Source organism: Cololabis saira, chromosome 3 (assembly GCF_033807715.1).
Source record: "Cololabis saira isolate AMF1-May2022 chromosome 3, fColSai1.1, whole genome shotgun sequence".
NCBI classification, from domain to species: domain Eukaryota; kingdom Metazoa; phylum Chordata; class Actinopteri; order Beloniformes; family Belonidae; genus Cololabis; species Cololabis saira.
This window is the reverse complement of record NC_084589.1, coordinates 54,621,066-54,643,565: the sequence shown is the minus strand read 5'-3', so window position 1 is coordinate 54,643,565 and position 22,500 is coordinate 54,621,066. Positions and strand designations below refer to the sequence as shown.

The 22,500-nt window shown below is 41.3% G+C and overlaps 2 protein-coding genes across 7 annotated transcripts in view; one reads left to right on the top strand and one right to left on the bottom strand.

Annotated features, from left to right (window-relative positions):
* The window catches only part of LOC133440530 (phosphoinositide 3-kinase regulatory subunit 4-like), a 43,938-nt gene extending 41,483 nt beyond the window's left edge, over positions 1-2,455 (bottom strand). For all 3 annotated transcript variants that reach the window (XM_061717806.1, XM_061717807.1, XM_061717808.1), the window contains exons 1-2: positions 2,215-2,455; positions 379-651 (exon numbers count right to left, since the gene is read on the bottom strand). In XM_061717806.1, the coding sequence (XP_061573790.1) occupies positions 379-642 (264 nt within the window). In that variant the 5' untranslated portion in view covers positions 643-651; positions 2,215-2,455. The remainder of the gene's footprint in view (positions 1-378; positions 652-2,214) is intronic.
* Positions 2,456-7,841: 5,386 nt separating this feature from the next.
* Positions 7,842-22,447, top strand: LOC133440566 (calcium-transporting ATPase type 2C member 1-like). 4 transcript variants are annotated; one of them, XM_061717884.1, is made up of 4 exons: positions 7,842-7,895; positions 17,284-17,388; positions 20,408-20,524; positions 21,357-22,447. In XM_061717884.1, the coding sequence occupies exons 1-4, from the start codon at positions 7,872-7,874 to the stop codon at positions 21,378-21,380; spliced, it is 270 nt and encodes an 89-aa protein (XP_061573868.1). In that variant the 5' UTR covers positions 7,842-7,871; the 3' UTR covers positions 21,381-22,447. The 4 variants fall into 4 exon arrangements, with proteins under 4 accessions (XP_061573868.1, XP_061573864.1, XP_061573866.1 ...); XM_061717880.1 differs by lacking the exon at positions 21,357-22,447 and having other exon boundaries at positions 20,408-21,317; XM_061717882.1 differs by lacking the exons at positions 7,842-7,895; positions 21,357-22,447 and adding an exon at positions 8,043-8,176 and having other exon boundaries at positions 20,408-21,317.
* Positions 22,448-22,500: the final 53 nt, after the last annotated feature.

Genomic DNA, 22,500 nt, shown 5'->3' with positions numbered 1-22,500 from the left:
CCCCTAGCTTCTCCTCCCCTAGCTTCTCCTCCCCTAGCTCCTCCTCCTCTAGCTCCCCCTCCCCTAGCTCCTCCTCCCCTAGCTCCTCCTCCCCTAGCTCCTGCTAGCATAGCTCCTCCTCCCCTAGCTCCTGCTAGCATAGCTCCTCCTCCCCTAGCTCCTCCTCCCCCAGCTCCTCCTCCCCCAGCTCCTCCTCCCCTAGCTCCTGCTACCCTAGCTCCTCCTCTAGCTCCTCCTCCCCTAGCTTCTCCTCCCCTAGCTTCTCCTCCCCTAGCTCCTCCTCCTCTAGCTCCCCCTCCCCTAGCTCCTCCTCCCCCAGCTCCTCCTCCCCTAGCTCCTGCTAGCATAGCTCCTCCTCCCCTAGCTCCCAGCTCTCACCTGGAAGGGCAGGCAGTTCTGGCAGGCGTGCAGCCGGATCTTCAGCTCCTCCAGCTCCTGCCGGTAGCTGGTGAGCGGCAGCGACGGGTCCTGGATGGCGAACACCTTCACCACCACCAGGCCCTCGCGGTGCTTGGCCCGCGCCACCTTGAAGAAGCGCGTGCTGCCCAGACTCTTGTCGTACTCGTGGTCGTGGATGTCGGAGAAGTAGCTGTCCACGGAGAGGATCTGGGACGGGGCGATGCCGGCCAGCTGGTTCCCCATCGTAGCTCTCTGAGGCAACAGAGAAGAAACAGAGGGGGATAAGAAACAGACGTGCAGGTTAGATCTGGGACGGGGCGATGCCGGCCAGCTGGTTCCCCATCGTAGCTCTCTGAGGCAACAGAGAAGAAAAAGAGGGGGTTTAGAACCAGACGAGCAGGTTAGATCTGGAACAGAGGAGGATAAACACCAGACAAGCAGGTTAGATCTGGGACGGGGCGATGCCGGCCAGCTGGTTCCCCATCGTAGCTCTGAGGAACAAACAAGAAAGGTTAGAGCTGGAACAGAGCATGCTAGCACCACACAAGCTGCTGGCTGAACTGATAACACCCGACCACCGGGGGGCGGTAACGAGCATAAAAGGAGACAAAACAGAAACAAGTAAACCAGGGATGTTTAAGTTTTTTTAAAGGAGCTTGAGGCTCCTTTTAAGAAATGAGACTCTCTAGCGCCACCCTTCACCACGACGGCCGTTGGGGGTACTGCAGCCAACAGTGAAGCCGGCGCGGGAGAACGGGGAGAACCTGCATGCAGCGTCATGTGACGTCACATCCGCAGGACAGCGCGGGAAATTCGGGACCGAACTGCAGCACATTTTGCAGCAACAGCCTGTTCAAGGCAAAGGAGAGATACACTAGAGGAATCATTATTTTTGGAACGCTTCATCTGACATTATTACTAGAAAACTTAAAATGTATACGGATTTTTTTCATAAATCCTGCCACAATCCGGCCTCAAGCTTCTTTAAGACAAACACTGCAGTGGTAGCGAGTTTGATTATAATGACCCCCCGCTCGTCGGCCCATCTATTGTGTTTTCTCTCATCTTCATCATCTTCATTGATTTGTTTGATTTTGACTATATTTATATATACATATAATTGAGTATTATATCACTGTATAGAACAGTTATTAAAGTACGGGTGTTTGGTATGTGTGTTTTATAAGTAAGTTTATTGAAACTCTTGTTATATGTAAGAATGTATGTAGATTCAGGGGAAGGACTGGATAAGTGTTTACTTCAATCCTACTCTGTTTGGAACATGTTGGTGGATCCGTGAGGTGTGTGTGTGTGTATATATATATATATATATATATATATATATATATATATATATATATATATATATATATATGTGTGTGTTCTGTTTTTTTTACTATTTTGTACACTTTTAAAAATAAAAAAAACATTAAAAAAACAAAACAACAAAAACATTTAAAAAAATAAAACAACAAAAACATGTAAAAAATAAAACAACAAAAACATTAAAAAAAAAAACGACAACATAAAAAATAAAACAACAAAAACATGTAAAAAATAAAAATCAAACACATTTAAATAAATCAAATAAACCGTTTCCAGTCCCTGGATGATGCTGACGGGGTCTGTTGTGATCACGTGACCCCCCACCAGCGGTCATGCGCAGTAGCCCCCACCGCGACCCTCACGTGACCACTCTCGGTCACGTGATTAAAACTGACAGCTTTAACTGCTGTTATTCCCCCGCTTCAATAAAACCCGTTTCTCCTTAATAACCTTAATAAAACCCTTAAAGAGAATAAACCTCATGTTTACCGGGTGTTGTGGAGCTTCTTTTCCCGCCGGTTGGAGTCCGCGGCCCCGCTGCTAATAACGGCTAATAACGGTTAATAACGGTCTGTTTCTGCGGGTTTTTCAGGTCTCCATGTTCCTCCCTGGAGGGTTCGGGGTTAAAGGTTCGGACTGGTCCACTTTAACCCCCCAGAACCTAAAAAACCCGCTGTTTGGGCAGAAACTGCAGCAGTTTGTGTTTATGAGCAGCGTTGTGGGTCCGGGTCACGGCGCATGCGCGGCGGGCCCCGCAGAGATCGTCTATTCAACAGGACGAGGGGGTCGTTAGGTAAGATGACTCACTCCGATGGAAAAATGAAACTGAGAAATATCTATTAAACCAGGCCCCCAGTCTCGCGCTCAGCAGGCACGCCGATTTTTTCCAGTGTCCAGCCGCGGTACTGCAACAAAAAATCCCATGGGGCCCAGAAAGCTTTTTTCCCATAGACCGCAATAGTAAAAGAGAAGCCTCTAAAACTGTTCACAGGACACCTCCAGCTGTAATCACCGGCAATTACTAATCTTTGTATTCTATATTTTTAAGTCATGGACTTTATATCCGTCAAAAATGTTTTATAACGGCCAGAAAAGTCAAAGAAAAGTCTCTTTCTGGGCGTGACGTCACGGCTTTGTCCGTGCACTCGCAAAGCGCGGTCGTGTGTGTCTCGGGAACGAGCATGGCTGAATCTAAGCCGTTCGGCGGAATAATCACTCAGAAAAGTGGAAAACACGGCTCAAAGGTGTGTTTTTGTGGTCTCTTAATTTTTTTTCCATGACAAAAGACATTGGGTTTATAATAAAACCTCAGTAAACGAGGGGGAGCTGCTCTGATCAGTGTTGAGCAGCAGCTGAGCAGGAGACCCTCTGTCATTCATTGAGCTGGAGCTGCGCGCTATGGCACAGAGCTCAGGTGGGACGCTCAGGTCACACTCGGTCTAAACGCCCTGACCAGGGGGATCACGGACGGAAATGTTTAATAGCAAGAATAATAATGGTTTGTCATTCTTGTACTTAAACATTTCCGTTGTAGCCAACGGTGTATGGTTTGTGAAAATAAGATATCAGGCAGGAATAACACTTAATGTGAGCCCAGAAGCTGTAAAAGAATCAGAGAAAATGCAAAGTTAATTACGCCTAACATTCGGACTGCACGATCATTAATAGACAAAAAGATTTACCCAAAGGTATATAGATAAATAGCATATGACAGCTTGTGTTATTGTGGGGAATCCCATGTGTTTTTTTGTTTGTTTGTTTTTATAAAGATGACTCGTTTTATCCTTACTCAAAAAAATTAAACTCCACAAATTAACCACATTTAAACATAATATTTGACATATTTAAACATAATACTTGACAAAACTTGTAATACAAAAAATATTTGTCTTAATGTAAGTAATAAACTTGGGAAGTTTCATGGTGATACCTGCTATTTACATTTTTACCCTATTTTAGCCTATTAACCTGGGGTGTCTCATCTTAAATAAAAATGACTCGTTTTATCTTTAATTAAAAAAAACACACAAATGAACCATGTATAGTCTATAACCATGACTTTGAGAACAGCATCGGTTGATTTGCCCTATAAATCCCTAATTTCATTGTGTACATCTATCATTACCGGTCTGAAGGACTCATGAGCGCGCAGCGCTTGTCCAGAGCGCGCAGCGCTCGTTCACATTGCCCCGGGGCATGATGGGAGGCCCCAGAGCATCATGGGAGGTGACTCAACTGCGCATGCTCTATGGGCCCGTGTACCAGGAAGTAAACCAGGAAGTCAGAAATTTTTTCGGCGGATGCGCTGGGTGAGCAAACTCCATTGAAATGAATGGGCGGCCATTTTCGATCCTGTATCCAGTTATATAATACATCCATGTATTAAACAGGACGAACGGATCGTTAATGTTAATAAAGATGACTCACTCCGATGAAAAAAATAATAATTATAAATATTATAATTTTTCCTTTAGTAATCCCACAATGTGGAAATTCGTCCTCTGCATTTAACCCACTAGTGATATATATATGTTCTACCACAATAATATTAATAATAATAATAATAATAATATATCCTACCACAATAATAATAATAATAATAATTATTATTATTATTATTATAATAATAATAAGAATACTAATAATATAACCTACCACAGTAATAATAATAATAATAATATTAATAATAATAATATCAGTCAGAAGACCACAGTCCTAATTAGACATTAACTAGTTTATTTATTTATTTATTTATGTATTTATGTATTTATTTATTTATTTATTTATGTATTTATTTATTTATTTATTTATTTATTTATTTATCACGGATCCCCATCAGTCGTCACTACAGTGAAGACTATTCTTCCTGGGGTACACATAAAACAATAAAATACAATCCTTACAATTAAAACAGAACTAAGTCTAAAGAAAATGATCGGAGATGTGATGGAATTCAACCTTTAAACTGTTGGAACCAGCCAGAACCAAACAACAAAAAATATTACATTTTACACTCAGAATTTCAGAATAAACCAAGAATTTCAGAATAAACCAAGAATTTCAGAATAAACCAATTAAAGGAGCTGTATGTAAGAGCAATAATAAAACGAATCATAAAATGACCCCGATATGTCAACAGACATTTAAAAATCATGTTCATTTCAAATACTTATGTCACTGACAACAGCACTCAAGCCAGGATATTCCAGTTTAAAAAGAGCAGTTGCAGCCCTCAACTGATGTTTATGTTGAAGCTCCACCCTCCAACTATCTCCCAATCACCAAGTCAGTATTGTTTCTGAAGCTCCACCCTCCACCTATCTCCCAATCACCAAGTCAGTATTGTTTCTGAAGCTCCACCCTCCACCTATCTCCCAATCACCAAGTCAGTATTGTTTCTGAAGCTCCACCCTCCACCTATCTCCCAATCACCAAGTCAGTATTGTTTCTGAAGCTCCACCCTCCACCTATCTCCCAATCACCAAGTCAGTATTGTTTCTGAAGCTCCACCCTCCACCTATCTCCCAATCACCAAGTCAGTATTGTTTCTGAAGCTCCACCCTCCACCTATCTCCCAATCACCAAGTCAGTATTGTTTCTGAAGCTCCACCCTCCACCTATCTCCCAATCACCAAGTCAGTATTGTTTCTGAAGCTCCACCCTCCACCTATCTCCCAATCACCAAGTCACTATTGTTTCTGAAGCTCCACCCTCCACCTATCTCCCAATCACCAAGTCAGTATTGTTTCTGAAGCTCCACCCTCCACCTATCTCCCAATCACCAAGTCAGTATTGTTTCGGCATCCGGGTTGCCAGCTCGGCTCTAATTATGGCAGCCATGGCAGCCTACGTTCCTGCTGCATTCTGCAGCCTACCTGGCAACCTCTGGTCGGGGGGAGGAGGGGGAGGGTACACGCCGCTCAACAATATTTGGAAAGTGACTGCAGTACCAGTTTTGGACATTTCTTACAGACGGCTCCTTTAAAACTGACTTCCTTGCTAAATTCTGCTTTTCTTAATTTATTTTTGAATCTAGCTTTATTGTTTATCAGGGTTAAATAAATAAATAAACTAAACTAGTTGCTTCATATCATTTCACCTGCTGAGACACATAAAAACCGTTAAAAACCCCCTGTAGATATAAATCTAGTAAAACTAGTAAAACTAGTAAAACATGCGCCATCATGTGATCAATGTGGCAAAAACATAAACGAAACAACAAAACCAGCTTCACTAGTTTCTACACTCGTTACACCGAATCGCTGAATTATTACTTCACTTTTATTTAGCAGAATGAGGCAGAACGGATGAGAAATTAACGCATATGTGGGTTTATTCTGCTTAAATGGGGCAGAATAATATTTCTATTAAAAACCTGCTGAATTTCCTGATTGTTTTTAACGTGAAGCAAAAAAAATAAACCAACAAAAACATCCAGAAGGTGAAAACACTTGAAATGACCAGCAATGTTTCTGTTTTGCAGCAGCAGGAACTTTCTGGCTCAACAGCCAGGATTAGAACCCGGAAGCTGACAGGAAGTGACGTCACGGGGTTTCAAAAATAAAAGCGATGCCTATCAGAACATTTCCTTCCTATCTTTAATAATGAATGACGTTCCAAATTTAGAAATCGTTAACATTATTTTTTATATAGATACTATTGACAAATAAGTGTCCTTCTTAGTTAATGTCATTCTCTTACTGGCTAAATATCACACACATTGTTGTAAGTGGAGAAAAATGAAGCCTCTTTCCTTTTTTTTATAAATGATTTCAAAAGTTTTTTTTGTTTCTTTAAAAAATATTAAGTCAAATAACTCTGCAAAAAAATTAGTAACCGATATATCAAAGTATCTTTTATTTTAAGTCTCTTTCCGAAATGTCGATGCCATTTGCTTTGAAATGCCTTTCTGTTCCTTTGTATTGACTTTACTTGTCTATCTTAGTTTTGTTTATATGTCTCTTGTTCATAAAACCTCCTGGATGTTCTTTTCCCTTATATTTGCTCTACTAGTAGTTTTGTATAAAGTGTGTTTTTCTTGTTTAAAAAATTCTGTTCAATAAAATAAAAAAAAATAAAAAAATCAGAACATTTCCTTCCGCATGTAGGTTTTGTAGTAAAGATGATTTTGCAACAACATAAATCTCCAGTTGAACAATGATTACATGTGTACAACGGTTTTTCCCAATACAAAATACAAATGATACAAAAATACAATTTGCGTGATGTTTGTAAATTTGTTGTACAAAAAGCTGGAAAAGAGACTAAAAGGAGATGTTTATTTATCTGTTGTGGGAGTTAAACTAATGACACTAACCCAGATTTACCAACGTGCAGCTCATTTAAGGTTTAGAAAATAAATATTTGTAGAGCGTCTTTGAAAGCTACAAATGTTAATGTTTATTTGTTTTGGTTTGTGGCTGTCCTGTGTTTTTTCTATGTTTTTACTCCTATAGCTGTATGTAAACGTTATTGGTCCATTTCTGGTTTAGTTTTGCTATTGTTTGTTTGTTTGCTTTTTTTATTGTATCAATAAATAAATATATATATATATATATATATATATATATATATATATATATATATATATATATATATATATATATATATATATATATATATATATATATATGTATACATATATATATATACATATTATATATATATATATATATATATATATATATATATATATATATATATATATATATATATATATATATATACATATATACACACACACACATTATGTACATAATACAGCGTATATTGCCTTTCCCAGATAATTACTATATACTAATACTAACTATGAGCCCTATCAATGTAGAAAAAATATTTTTTAAAAATCCATTATATACCTTTATATATTATATATTACTATATACTACTACTAATAATAATAATAATATAAAACAATACACAGATAAAAAGATGAAAAAATAAAAATAAAGATAAAACATAAAATAAAAATAGAAAAGTGCAGTGCCATAAAAAGAATGATCTGATAATAATAATAATAGAGAGATTGTTGTTATTGTTGTGATTCTTCTTCGCTCCGCCGTACTGGGGTCACGTGGTCTGGCCGAGCTTTTATTGTGAAGGCCGCCGGAAGCGTCCAGCAGCATGGAGGACGGGTTTCCTGGAAGATGCTGAACGACCGGGAGCTGCTGGTGAGTTCCTGCTTCCTCTGGGGCTCCGGGACTCGAACCCGCGACCTGGACGGGGGTTCTGGGGGGGGATGAGCGGGTTTAGGGGTCGAGGTTTCCCCGGGGGTTTAGAGGGTTTAGGGAGGATTATTACCGCGGTAAAGGGGCGGATACAGCCGGGGGAACGAAGCTAACCCGCTAGTAGAGGCTAAACAGCCCACACACCGGTCACGTGACTCACACAGGTGAGACACCTGGGACAGGTGAGACACCTGGGAGTGGGACAGTTGTGACAGTTGAAGCAGGTGAGATAGAGACAGGTGGGACATTTGATTTGATTTGATTTATTTTGTACATTTAAAAAACAAAAAATTCAAGAGAAGATAAGAAAACAAAAATAATTTCATACTTTAACACTTGATATCTTAATTTTACATGTGGAAAAAGGAGCAGGAAGAAATGTAAACTTATTTAATCCTACCCCTATTCACTAATCATTTAACCCGTATTTATAAATACTTACACACTGCTAAATAACAGTATTATTATTATTAGTAGTATTAGAGACTGGTGAGACAGTTGGGACAGAGATAGGTGGGACAGGTGAGCCCCCACCTGTCCGGAGTGTCTTAATAATAATAATAATAATAATAATAATAATAATATAAAATAAATGATACCAGGGTCTGTGTGAATACTGGATTCTGATTGGCTGGCAGGTGGAGGATAAAAGTGATAATCTCCACCCAGAGCCGTCTGGGAGATTTGCAAGGCCCTGTGCGAAATGGTGGGGGGGGCCCAAACATTTTTGGGTTTTTGGGGTCCGATCGGGTGTCTATATGCGCAATTTTAACTCTCCAATGATCAAAATACTGGATACCTTCCCCTGCCTCATCATCATCTCTTGCCTCGACGCGGGGCCCCACGGCTGCTGGAGACCCGGTCGGATCGGTGATTTTTGTAACAAATGTATCAAACGAGCCTTTCAGAGAGGCATTAAACTCTTCCATTTTCTTTAGTTTTTTTCTTTTTTCATCCCCTGATGGAAATTTCCTGAATCTGTCTCGTTCTCTCGACATTGTGTGACAGTTTGTTCCAACTCCACCGTCTGGATCAGAGCAGCTTGTGTCTGCGCTTGGTCTGATCAGTTGTGTTGAACAACAGACACATATATTTATTGATATGCACAGACTAGTACACATTTAGGTCTGTAATGGAACGTGACTGTTGATATTTATAAGGGGGAAAAAAAAAAAATGAAAAAAAAAACGGCCCATAGCGCGAGGCCCCGTGCGGTCGCACGGTTCACACACTCCTTGCGGCGGCCCTGGGTACAGGTGAGCCCCCACCTGCATGGAGTGTCTTAATAATAATAATAATAATATAAAATAAATGACACCACGGTCTGTGTGAATACTGGATTCTTTTTTTTTGGGCTCTAGTGGCCGTTTATTGGAGATGCAGACTGGAAAGGGGTAGAGAGAGAGAACGGGGAGACACGCAGCAAAGGTGCGCGGGCCGGGATTGGAACCTGCGACCGCTGCAGGAGGACTGTAGCCTCAGTATATGAGCCGCTGCTGAACCCACTGCACCACCGAGCGGCCCATGAATACTGGATTCTGATTGGCTGGCAGGTGCAGGTTAAAAGTGATAACCTCCACCTAGAGAACAAGTTTGGTCAGATTGCCTGATAACTTTAACATCATTACTGGATCAACAGACGTAACTGACGTGGCTCCTCTCAGCACCGAGCTGTGGAAACACAAACCGGTTCTCAGCTGGTTCCTGGTGGAACCAGTTCTGACCCAGAACTGGAACTGGAACCAGAACCAGAACCAGAACTGGTTTGGTGAAAAAGGCTTCTCATCACAACGGTTAAAAAAGGCTGCAGAAATATAAGTAAAGTTCTCCAAGTTTAACGTTTCCATCTGGATTCAGATGCTGGAGTTTGTGTTAAATGTGTAGAATTAAAAAGATAAAGTTTATTTATAGTAGAATTTCCTGTGAGACAGGAAAACGTGACGTGTAACAGCTGCTACAGCTAGAAGTTTATCATCATCAATGTTTCCTCATCCGTCCACCTCCCTGTGTTGTAAGTTCAGTATATTTCCTGTTTCTAACTTTAACCTCCATCAGTTACAGTTTTACAATTATTGACTGGGTGAAAACTGGTTTCAGAGTCATTTTGGAGACTCAAGAACCAGCTTTCATGGAGGAACATTCAAATATGTCACGGGCGATTGTGTAGAATACTGATGCACCGAGATGGAAATGTGTGGCCGAAACCGGAAATAATAATAATCACTTGGCTGAATACCGAATAACATACCGAACATGGTTCTTCACAGTTTTTCATTTACTTTGACAATTTTTTCACCCTTGCATAAATAAAATAAATGTGCTTTAGACGTGCTTTTTAAAGACAAAAATCTTTTACAAAATTTCAAGGTAGAAGTATTTATTGAACATGAACAACCAAATATTTTTAAATATTCCAGCAGGCATTACAAACAAAGCGCAATAACGTAAAATAAATAAATTAGCTAAATGCATTTTTTGGCCATCTTTGAGTTTACATTAGGCCTACAGGACTTTCTCAGAAAATTAGAATATTGTGATAAAGTTCTTTATTTTCTGTAATACAATTTAAAAAAACAAAAATGTCATCCATTCTGGATTCATTACAAATCAACTGAAATATTACAAGCCTTTTTATTATTTTAATATTGCTGATTATGGTTTACAGTTTAAGATTAAGATTCCCAGAATATTCTAATTTTTTGAGATAGGATATTTGAGTTTTCTTAAACTGTAAACCATGATCAGCAATATTGAAATAATAAAAGGCTTGCAATATTTCAGTTGATTTGTAATGAATCCAGAATGTATGACATTTTTGCATTACAGAACAGGGGGGGGTGTGGCGGGTGGAGGTGGAGGTGTGTGTGTGGCGGGGGGGTTCTGGTGTTTTAGCACAGACCAGTTTGTTTACATTCCCTGTGTTTTGTTCAGGACAGAATCTGTCTGCAGATCTTTTGGACTCTGGTGAATTTCTACCAGGAATCTGTAAACCAGTCTTTATTGTTAAGGTGTTTAGTTTCTGGTTGGATCATAAACCAGTCTTTATTGTTTATAGTCTTTAAGGTTTTTAGTCTCTAGTTGGGTATAATATATAAACATTGTGAATCTCAGTAAATATTAGCATTGTAGGTTTACAACGTTCACTGTAGTTGGAACACAGGACTCAAACCCCCGAAGGGACTAGTGGAGGAGACGTCTCAGACCCTTTACACCTGATCCAGAACCAACACCGCTGGTACCAGGATCTGTTTCCAGAACCGGTACCGCTGGTACCAGGATCTGGTCCAGGATCTGGTCCAGGATCTGGTCCAGGATCTGGTTCAGGATCTGGTCCAGGATCTGGTTCAGGATCTGGTTCAGGATCTGGTTCAGGTTAACGACACCGTGGTGGGTTGATGAAGTCGTCGTCGTCACCAGCAGAGTGGGACTTTTGTTACAGCTTTTTGTTGTCAAGTTAAACTAACTGTTAAACCTCCTTTTTATATTTATTTATTTTAATACGAGTATAAGTTTTCCCTCCGTGGGCTCGGTGTAATTACCGGTTCATCTCTTCACCTCAGCCGACCTGCTGGAGCCGGTCTGTTTATTCTAGTCCCGGTGTTATCTGTGGTTACCGTGGAGACGACCAGCAGGTTAGTAGCGGTAACCGTGGAGACGGAGGGAGACTCCCAGGTTAAATCCAGGTTTAATCCGGGTTTAATCCAGGTTTAATCCAGGTTTAATCCGGGTTTCATTTGCTCTTCTGAGCCGGTGTTGCTGCATGTCGGGAACAGAAATGAGCAGCGCCAGAGGGGCAAGAGACAGGGCTGGAGAAAGAGGAGCGTTCATGTCCTCGTTGTTTATGAACCATCTGAAGGACGGATGATGGTTGACTCTCAAACTGATGCTTCACAATGTTTTTATTCCTTGGATGTAAAATAAATACACTGCAAACACACCGTAAGAGCTATAAAGGAATAAAATAAAATAGAGTTAGTCTTTCTACATTCATATAAGTTTAATTTAACTTAAATACAGACTGACGCAGCTGCTCACTCGGTAATAACAGCTACCGTTAACCACAATACATGAGTAACCATGGCAACCAAACTCAAGCTGGACATAAATACGGCATAACATCTGCAAAGAAAACTAATCCTTATCAGCAGGTGATTTTTGTGTCAGTTAGGCTCCACTTTAACATTCCTGACACTAGTTTAGTCTCTCAGACATACTTTCTACTGCCGTTAAACTTTTACCATTAAAGTCCGAAGCGCCGGATGTTTACAAGGCCTTCAAAATAAAAGCACTAAATATCGGTCTCCTTAATAAATAAAATTAAAGCCTGGCTTTAATAACATTAATGAGACATAAAAACATAAAAACACATTTATAGAAATACTCATATTAAAGGTAATTTACAATTTCCATTATTTTATTTTTTTGAAAATGATGTTTTATTATTTATTAGTATTATTAGTATTATTATTAGTATTATTACTATAGAGAAAATCCCACAGTTTTTAATGCCGATCTTGTCATTTTATTTAGTTTTTATCAGCTACAGCTTTAGACTGGGCCGTGAAAATATTGTCAGACATTAAACCTGGTTCAGAAAAGGTTGGAGATCAGTGGACTAGAGGAAAGAACCACTTACGTCAGCGGGGGGGAGGAGTTATTCAGACCAACCAATAGCAGGACTGGGAGACGGAGACATTTTATAATCAGAATGAATCTGGATGCAGCAAAGCATCATGGGAGGAGGAGACGACCTGGTCCACGGAGGAGCTACGTGGTGCTAGCTACGTGGTGCTAGCCGTGGAAAAACAAACCGGTTCTCAGCTGGTTCCTAGTTGAAGGAGTTGTGATCCAGAACCAGAACTGGAACCGGTTTGATGGAAAAGGTTTCTGGGAGATTCCCACTGAAGTGGGAACTGATATGGACTAGGGCTGGGCGATATGGACCAAAAGTCATATCTCCATATTTTCTAGCTGAATGTTGATACTCGATATATATCCATATTTTTTCTGTGCCATAATTGGGGTTTCCCCCAAAGCATTATAGCATAGCATCTCTGTTAGCATCTCTGTTAGCATCTCTGTTAGCATCTCTGTTAGCATCTCTGTTAGCATCTCTGTTAGCATCTCTGTTAGCATCTCCGTTAGCATCTCTGTTAGCTTCATTTCTTAAAAAAACAGTCAGTTTTAATCCAAAGCCTCGTGCCAAATGTCACACAGGTTCCTTTATTAACAGAGGTCTGCACAATATCAACATGTATAAAACAAATTAAATAAAAATAAACTGCCTGCATTTATAGAATAAAAATGTTTCTTGAATAAAATAAAACAAATATCCCTTTCCTGCATAACAATTAAATTAAAATACACTGTAATTAATACAATGTAGACAGTAACAGGCAGGCTTTTCCACTGAGGTTGACAGTTGTGCAAATAACAAAACATTTGTGACAATCTCAAATAAAACATTCAAGTCAATTTGTCACAAAATAAGCTATATCAAAATCATAAAAAAAAAAAAAATTAAATTGATATAAACGATATTGTCTCTTACCATATGGTGTTTGAAAATATATCGATATATATTAAAATCTGGATATATCGCCCAGCCCTGCTGTGAGTTAATTATAGTGTGGTTTGATTGTATGTTTGGGCAGAGACTTCAGGGTAGTTTCTATGTTTGTTGGAGTGAGATTGTCGCCGTGCCTCTCGTGTCCAAGACACATTTCTCCAAAGGGAGACGATAAAGATTCATCTTATCTTATCTATCGTTCTCCCAGCCCCGCCCCCACGGGCCTCTGGGAACTCTGTTTCTCTCCTTCCTGGAAACTGAACCTCCTGAATCTTGAGTGAATCAGTGCAACGTTCCTCTGTTTCAGGTTAATTAGTTTCAGGTTAATTAGTTTCAGGTTAATTAGTTCTGCTCTTAATGAGTTCTGCTCTCCGACCCAGTTCTCCATCGTCTCCAGCAGCTTCTAAAAGAGTCTGAACCCGACGGGACCAGACCTGATTCCTGGAACCGTCCAGAACCCGTCACTAAGCCCCGCCCACCAAACACACGAGCCAATGGGAGCGGAGGAGGAGTTCCTTCAGTAGGAAATGAGCAAGAAAGAAAGAAAGAACAATAAATTCCCATGGGTGTAGTTTAGTATTTAGTATCTTTTACAGCAGTGATTTGGCTCCAAAGACTGAATGTGGAGATAGATTTACAGTTACAAAGGTGGAGTTGAATTAGTATTTTTTTGTTAAATCACCAATGAATAATCAAAAATTAAAACAAGTGTCATTAATCAAACCCATGGAAGTTTCATCCTCTGTTTCTGAATGAAACAGCTGCTAAATCAAATCTGCAACAGTTGTCAGGACTCAGCCCGTCGGTTCATCTGCAGCCCGTCGGGTTCATCTGCAGCCCGTCGGTTCATCTGCAGCCCGTCGGGTTCATCTGCAGCCCGTCGGGTTCATCTGCAGCCCGTCGGTTCATCTGCAGCCCGTCGGGTTCATCTGCAGCCCGTCGGGTTCATCTGCAGCCCGTCGGGTTCATCTGCAGCCCGTCGGGTTCATCTGCAGCCCGTCGGTTCATCTGCAGCCCGTCGGGTTCATCTGCAGCCCGTCTGGTTCATCTGCAGCCCGTCGGGTTCATCTGCAGCCCGTCGGGTTCATCTGCAGCCCGTCGGTTCATCTGCAGCCCGTCGGGTTCATCTGCAGCCCGTCGGGTTCATCTGCAGCCCGTCGGGCTGAGACCTGGAGAACTGATCAGCCTCAGTTTTTTATACTAACTCTACGGAACCTGAAGTAGTTTTTATTTATATCTAGTTGCTGCTGGTTTTCTTTGGTACAATAACTAGAAATAAATTGATGTAAACCCTGTTTTTACAAAGGAAGTGGACAGAAGAGAAGACAGTTTGGTTTGACCCGGCAACGGCTGGATGAAGAGTCAGAAAATTGACCTTTGACCACCGATCAATCATGTTGACTCTGGGCCTGGGTCCTCCAGACCTGTAGGGGGCGGTCTGGTCCAGACCAGGACCAGGATTCTCCTCTCAGATCTGGACCTCTGGTCCTCCAGACCTGTAGTTGGTCCTCTAGACCTGTAGGGGGCGGTCTGGACCAGACCAGGACCAGGACTCTCAGACCTGTAGTTGGTCCTCCAGACCTGTAGGGGGCGGTCTGGTCCAGACCAGGATCAGGACTCTCAGACCTGTAGTTGGTCCTCCAGACCTGTAGGGGGCGGTCTGGTCCAGACCAGGACCAGGATTCTCCTCTAAGCCTCTGCAGCTGATTATCAACAATCCTCTCAGCTCCACCAGCTGCTGCTGCTGCTCGTCCTCGTACCGACACCGACACCGGGCCGGGGTTTTGCTCAGAGGACCGAGACCCGTCAGGGATGAAGAGACTGGATGAAACCGGTTCCACTGATCCTCCTTGAACCGGTCCTGACCCCCTACCTGGTCCCGGGTCCCAGTGAGTCCTGATGAGTCTGGTCTGGATCAGATCTGTGTTAGTGAACCGGGACCTGCTGGTCGACCCCCCCCCCGTTTGCTGGACACATCCAGAGTAATCAGATTACTCCCTCAGAGTACCGGTAAATAGGGCTGGGGATCGACTCAAATATCAAGAATCAATTCCGATTCTTAAGATTCAGAATCGATTATCTCGATCCGATTCGATCCGATATTGATTTGGGTTAGTGTTAATAAAACAGTTTTTTCAGCTGTTGCATGAATGATATGACTGTAGTTCTGCAACATATTGATACTAGTATAATATTGAGATTCAACAGCAAGTATTGCAGCTAATGATGCTGTAAGGACCAATCAGCTCCCAGAATGCTGATAGAACTGAAACAGAAACATCGTGTAGAATTATCAAACAGATCCAGGAGGAAACAGAGACGATGAAATCAGTTTTAGTTTTTCCCCTTTTATGAGAATTTGGTTTTTAGCATTTATGCAAATGTAACCCCAAGACAGTTTATAAAGCAAAGAAATATAGACAATTTATGCAATTATAACTGAAAACTTTAATGTTTTCATACCTTTAAACATATTTAAAGGCAAAAACATGGCACCAGTTATTCTGGTGTCCAACAAAATATTTCTTTTTTGGGCAGAAACAAAAAAGTACCAAAAGTTGTAATGATTAAAAAAATAATTTTTTTTCTTTTTTTTTTAAATTGATCTTCAGACATATGAATCAATTATTAGGAATTAACATGAGAATCGATCTAAAATCGGAGAATCAATTTTTTTCAACACAGGCCTAGCGGTAAAGCTCCGCCGGACCGGTCCTGGTGCAGCAGGTCCAGCGGGACCAGCAGGTCCAGCGGGTCCAGCAGGTCCAGCAGGTCCTGCAGGTCCAGCAGCTGCAGGTCTGAGTAAATATGGGACGGAGCTGAGAAATACCTGCAGTTCCCCAGAGACAGACCAGTTCCCACGGAGCAGATCCTGCTGGTTCTGGTTCTGGGTCTGGACCGGTCTCAGCTGTGTTGAGCAGGACAGGGTTCATACATTTTGAAAAAACCTGGAAAAGTCATGGAATTTGAAAACATCATTTTCAAGTCCTGGAAAAGTTCTGGAAACAAAAGTTCACCCCAAACTTTTTCGAAAAGTCATGGAATTTATTTTTCTCACTTAATGATAACATTTAGTAATAACAGCCTTTAAGGCAGATTTAAAATTGACCAATAAATATTTTGTATAGAAAAGTCTCACGCACGTTCATCATGCAGATCAGTTATTATTCCAGTTATATTTGATTACTATACAGCATATACTACAACATAGTGCTGGTATATCAGTGTTAGTTTAAACAAATGTTTATTTTGTATAAAACCATAATTGTCATTAGATCTCCACTGTGGAGAATTTTTACATAGTTTTATTCCTATATTTCATTCATACATTGATTTTTTTTTTTTTAGAGGTTCATGTACACAGTTCTGTCTCAGAAAATTAGAATATTGTGATAAAGTTCTTTATTTTCTGTAATGCAAAAATGTCATACATTCTGGATTAATTACAAATCAACTGAAATATTGCAAGCCTTTTATTATTTTAATATTGATGATTGTGGTTTACAGTTTAAGATTAAGATTCCTAGAATATTCTAATTTTTGGAGACAGTCCTGTATAGTCATGGAAACTTGCTGCAGAGTCCTGGGAAAGTCCTGGAAATGTATTGGTTAAAATGTGTCTGAACCCTGGGCGGGGTCTGGGGCGTCCAGGTGAACCGGGCCTCCCTGCTAACCGCTAACCGCTAACCCTGGTCTCAGGTGTGCAGGTGAACCGGGCCTCCCCGCTAACCGCTAACCTTGTGTTCTGTTCTGGTTCCACAGCTTTCCCAGATCCGTCCCCCCTGTGAAGATGAGACCATGGTCCCGGTTCTGACCCACAGGAAAGCCAGCGAGCTCCCCGTCAACGAGGTGGTGTGTGTGCTGCAGGTGAGGAACCGGGTCTGACTGGACCGGGGCTGGGAACTGTATCTGAACTGGGTCTAGGGATGGGCGGTGTGGACTAAAAAATGTATCACGATAATTTCTGGCATTTATCCCGATAACCATAAAAAAAAATACCAATACAAAAACGTCAACGGGAATATAGGAATTTATTCTTTCTTTCTTTCTTTCTTTCTTTCTTCCTTCCTTCCTTCCTCCTTTCCTTCCTCCTTTCCTTCCTTCCTTCCTTCCTTCCTTCCTTCCTTCCTTCCTCCTTTCCTTTCTTCCTTCCTTCCTCCTTTCCTTCCTCCTTTCCTTCCTTCCTTCCTTCCTTCCTTCCTTCCTTCCTTCCTTCCTTCCTTCCTTCCTTCCTTCCTTCCTTCCTTCCTTCCATAAATCAGTTTTACACAAAAACTTCATCAACAGGAATTTATCGTTTTTACCGTGAGATACAAATTCCTACTGTGGGGGATTTTTTTGGCGGTTTATCGTGAACGGTAAAATATCACCCATTCCTAGTTCTGAACGTAGGGCTGGGCGATATATCTAGATTTTAATATATATCGATATATTTTCAAACGCGATATGGTACGAGACAATATCGTTTATATTGATTTAATTTATTTTTTTAATGATTTTGATATAGCTTATTTTGTGACAAATTGACTTGAATGATTTATTTGAGATTTGAACAAATGTTTTGTTATTTGCACAACTGTCAACCTCAGTGGAAAAGTCTGCCTGTTACTGTCTACTAGGGCTGAACGATTTTTGAAAATAATCTAATTGCGATTTTTTTCCTCGATATTGCGATTGCGATTTAATATGCGATTATTTTTTCAAGGTCCTGTTCTCATGTATTTTTCAACTACACAAGCAATAAATTGGTCTGTTTTATAATAAACAATGTCAGATTTATTTAAAGCACAGATTACAACAATAAAGAAAACAAATCTGTGGCTTTACCCAGTACTGGAGTTGAGGGGGGATGAGGGGGATGAGGGGGGATGGCATCCCCCCTGAAATAAAAACGGTCCAAATCATCCCCCCTGTAAAACTGCCATCCCCCCTTTCCATCTCTTATGTCATTTCATCAATTAATGTAGTTTTACTGCTATTTCAACATTTAGAGTCATTACCAGAAAAATAACTTATTTGACAATTTTCACCTGTTTCAAGTAAATTTTCACTTGAAATAAGTAGAAAAATCTGCCAGTGGAACAAGATTTATCTTCTCATTACAAGTAAAAAAAAATCTTGTTCCACTGGCAGATTTTTCTACTTGTTTTAATTGAAAATCTACTGTAAACAGGTGAAAATTGTTGTTTTTTTTCCAGTGATGAGTCTTGTTTTAAGTGTAATGAGATTTTTTGTACTAAAATTAGACATTTTAACTAGAAATAAGACAAATATTCTTGTTAAGATTGTGAGTTTTTGCAGTGATCCATTTTACTTATCCTGTGAAGGACAGAATCATATTGATAAGTTCAGAAAACTGTTTTTTATTGTTGTGTTTTGATGTATTTGATGTAAGCCCAGTGGATATTTAAAGCTTACAGAAGGCTGCATTTAACTGCTGCTATGTCATTCCTGCAGTATTTCTGCAGCTGTTTTGGTCACTGCTATTATTTGTAATATATTATATTATTTGTAATCAGCACAAATTATCTGTCCCACCATGCCCCCTGATTTTTTTTTTTTTTACAACTCGAGTACTGGCTTTACCTCTAACCCAATCGCACGACACCAAACCGGGTTAAACTTTAGCTAAAACGAGGCGTAGTTTAATAGAAAAACTCCCACAGGGAACAAAAAAACTTCCTTACAGGAAACTCAGAACTTCTTCACAAATAACTCAAAAATCACCAGCAAACTAACAAACAAACCAACAAAGCTCAGAGTTAACAAAACCAACCAGCAATGAACTCGCAGCCCCGCTCTCCTCCGACGGGCTGCAGGTGTGGTTTAAAGCTGATTTATGGTTCCGCGTTACACCAACGCAGGGTACGCAGTACGTACGGCGCGCGACGCCGTGTACACCTACGCCGTAGCCTACCGCGTACCCTACGGCGTAAGCTCTGCGTCGATTTAACGCGGAACCATAATTCAGGCTTCACAGCGCGGCTCCACTGTCCGCCGTTGCGCGCAGCTCCTCGCCACGCCGACTCCGCGGTCATATATTTAATAAATGTATAAAGCCTCTATAAAGCCCTGCCTGGCCGAGCCCTAACACTGAGGCCATGGTAGAAACAGTAGGTTACAGGCGGACATGCGGCACTGTTGACTTTTTTTCCCTGCCGGCAACGTGACCAGATCACGTGACCAGATCACGTGACTGGTCAAATCGCAGCCTTTGCGGTTTGAAAATCTCGTTTTATCACATCGCGATATTATCGCAAATGCAATTAATCGTTCAGCCCTACTGTCTACATTGTATTAATTACAGTGTATTTTAATTTAATTGTTATGCAGGAAAGGGATATTTGTTTTATTTTATTCAAGAAGCATTTTTATTCTATATATGCAGGCAGTTTATTTTTATTTCATTTGTTTTATACATGTTGATATTGTGCAGACCTCTGTTAATAAAGGAACCTGTGTGACATTTGGCACAACAGAGGTGCTAACAGATGCTAACAGAGATGCTAACAGAGATGCTAACAGAGATGCTAACAGAGAAGCTAACAGAGATGCTAACAGAGATGCTAACAGAGAAGCTAACAGAGATGCTAACAGAGATGCTAACAGAGAAGCTAACAGAGATGCTAACAGAGATGCTAACAGAGATGCTAACAGAGATGCTATGCTATAATGCTTTGGGGGAAACCCCAATTATGGCACAGAAAAAATATGGATATATATCGAGTATCAACATTCAGGTAGAAAATATGGAGATATGACTTTTGGTCCATATCGCCCTCGTCTGAACCGTCTCTGGTTTTCAGGCCGACCCGGTCCGGGGCCTGACCCAGGACCAGGTCTGAGACTGTAACTGTACTGGTTCTGAACCGTCTCTGGTTTTCAGGCCGACCCGGTCCGGGGCCTGACCCAGGAGGAAGTGTCCCGGAGGAGGAACTACCACGGCTGGAACGAGTTCGACATCGGAGAAGAAGAACCGCTATGGAGGAAGTACCTGTCCCAGGTAACAGAACCGGTCCTGGTCCTGGTCCCGGGTCCGTTTGTCTCTTACCAGAATTTCAGGGAGGAAGTACCTGTCCCAGGTAACAGAACCAGAACCAGTACCTGTACCAGAACCAATACCTGTCCCAGGTAACAGAACCGGTCCTGGTATCGGTCTCGGTCCCAGGTGTTTCAGGGAGGAATGTTTGGAGCTGGTCTGAGGGTTGCTAGGCAACCAGACCCATGTCCATCCAGGTCACATGACTCTATGATGCAACAACACGACAACCCCCCCCCTGAAACCTTCAATTTCAATCAATTCAATCCATTCAATTGACTTTATTTCTAAAGGGACTGTACATATTAATAAACACAAGTGTAAATATTCACGGTTGTAGCCAGAGTTTACTGTAATTTCCACCATTCGTCCCTGCGGCAAATTAACCCCAGACACAGAACTGAACACCAGGAGACAAACAAGACGAGATATGACATTCATACCAACAAAACACAACATTAAAGAACACGACTGAGCTGGATAAAAATCAGTCAATCTAAAGCTTGTTTTTTCTACATAAATCATAAATCCAGCCTGTGGGCCCTGTCACTAGTTTTACCGCTTCTAACCTCTTTTTCTGTGCTCCATTCTAAGGGAAGGGGGGGGTATGATAATGAGGCTCTGTGCTGATTGGCTCCCTGACTGACGTGTAGCAGGGGAGGAGAATAAACCTCGCTCCGCCAGAGCAGCCCGAGCCTGTAAATTATCACAACACTGAATTTTCACAAATGGAAACTTTATTGTTAAAAAAATAAAATATGAGTTGTATATAAATAACATTTATGCACTATTTCAGCCGGATCTGCCCGGCGGATGCTGAACACTGGCCGGCGTGGCTCCGTGGCGCATCGCCGGTTACCGGTGATCAAACCGACAGATTTGGCTGAAAATCTCGGAGGATGAAGCTGGTCCAGCCTGGGACAGACCCCCAAGGACCCAGCTCCCAAACCACCCGGGAACCTGGATGATTTAACCCGGATCCGCTCCGCCACGGCGCCGCGTCCGACTGGCTGAAGGATGCACCGCTCCAGCAGCGGAGAGAGCTGGTTGTGGGCGTGGTTTCAGCAGCGGAGGCTGAACCTATGGAGATGAGCGCCTATGGTGACGTCACCATAGGCGCAGATTCAGAATGGCTCAAAAAAAGGTCACGTGACACTGGAAGACTCAGTCAGGGGGGGGAGCAGACCCTGCAGAATTCCATGGTATTTTATCTTCCCTGTGCTGGCAGGGTGAGGGGAGACCACTTTATATTTGTTAAAACAAGAAAAAAAACTTGTTTTTCATAATAGGTCCCCTTTAACCCTCCTATTGTCCTCATTTCTGAATACACCCTGTGTCCTCCGGGTTAAAAAAAAATAACAAGAAACAACTTGTTATTCATCCCAAAATGTCTGAAGTTTTCCCTCTTCATTTGTATTTCTATAGGTAAAGAAAACAAATTGCAAAAAGGAGTTTTGAATGCATTTTTATTCTTCCCAATGACTTTTTTTTTTCTTTTTTTTTCTCCAGTGAGCAATTTTAGATGATGTACAATACAAAAATATGAAATATAACATATCCCATTGAACTAATTAGCACATAGGGCAGCATGCAAGTGCAGCCTTTGCAGATATTTATTACACCTGTATATTCCTTCTTTTGAGGGCAGAACTCACATCTCTTCCTCTTACTTGCTCTAGCTGGGGAAGTTACATTTTAAGTTAAAAAAAATATCGATTAAAGGATTTTGGGTTGTTTTTTAAAAGTGGCGGGTCTTTGTGAACCGAGGACAACAGGAGTTGTAAAGTGCCAGGACTCTGAGACCTGAGGATGGAGATGAAAGGATAAGGTTAAAGATGGATGAGAGAGGAGCGGCTGCAGTGATTGGTCGGTCAGAAACACCTGTAGACCTGCAGGTCTGGACCCTTGAACCTGGATCTGGTCCTGGATCTGGTCCTGGA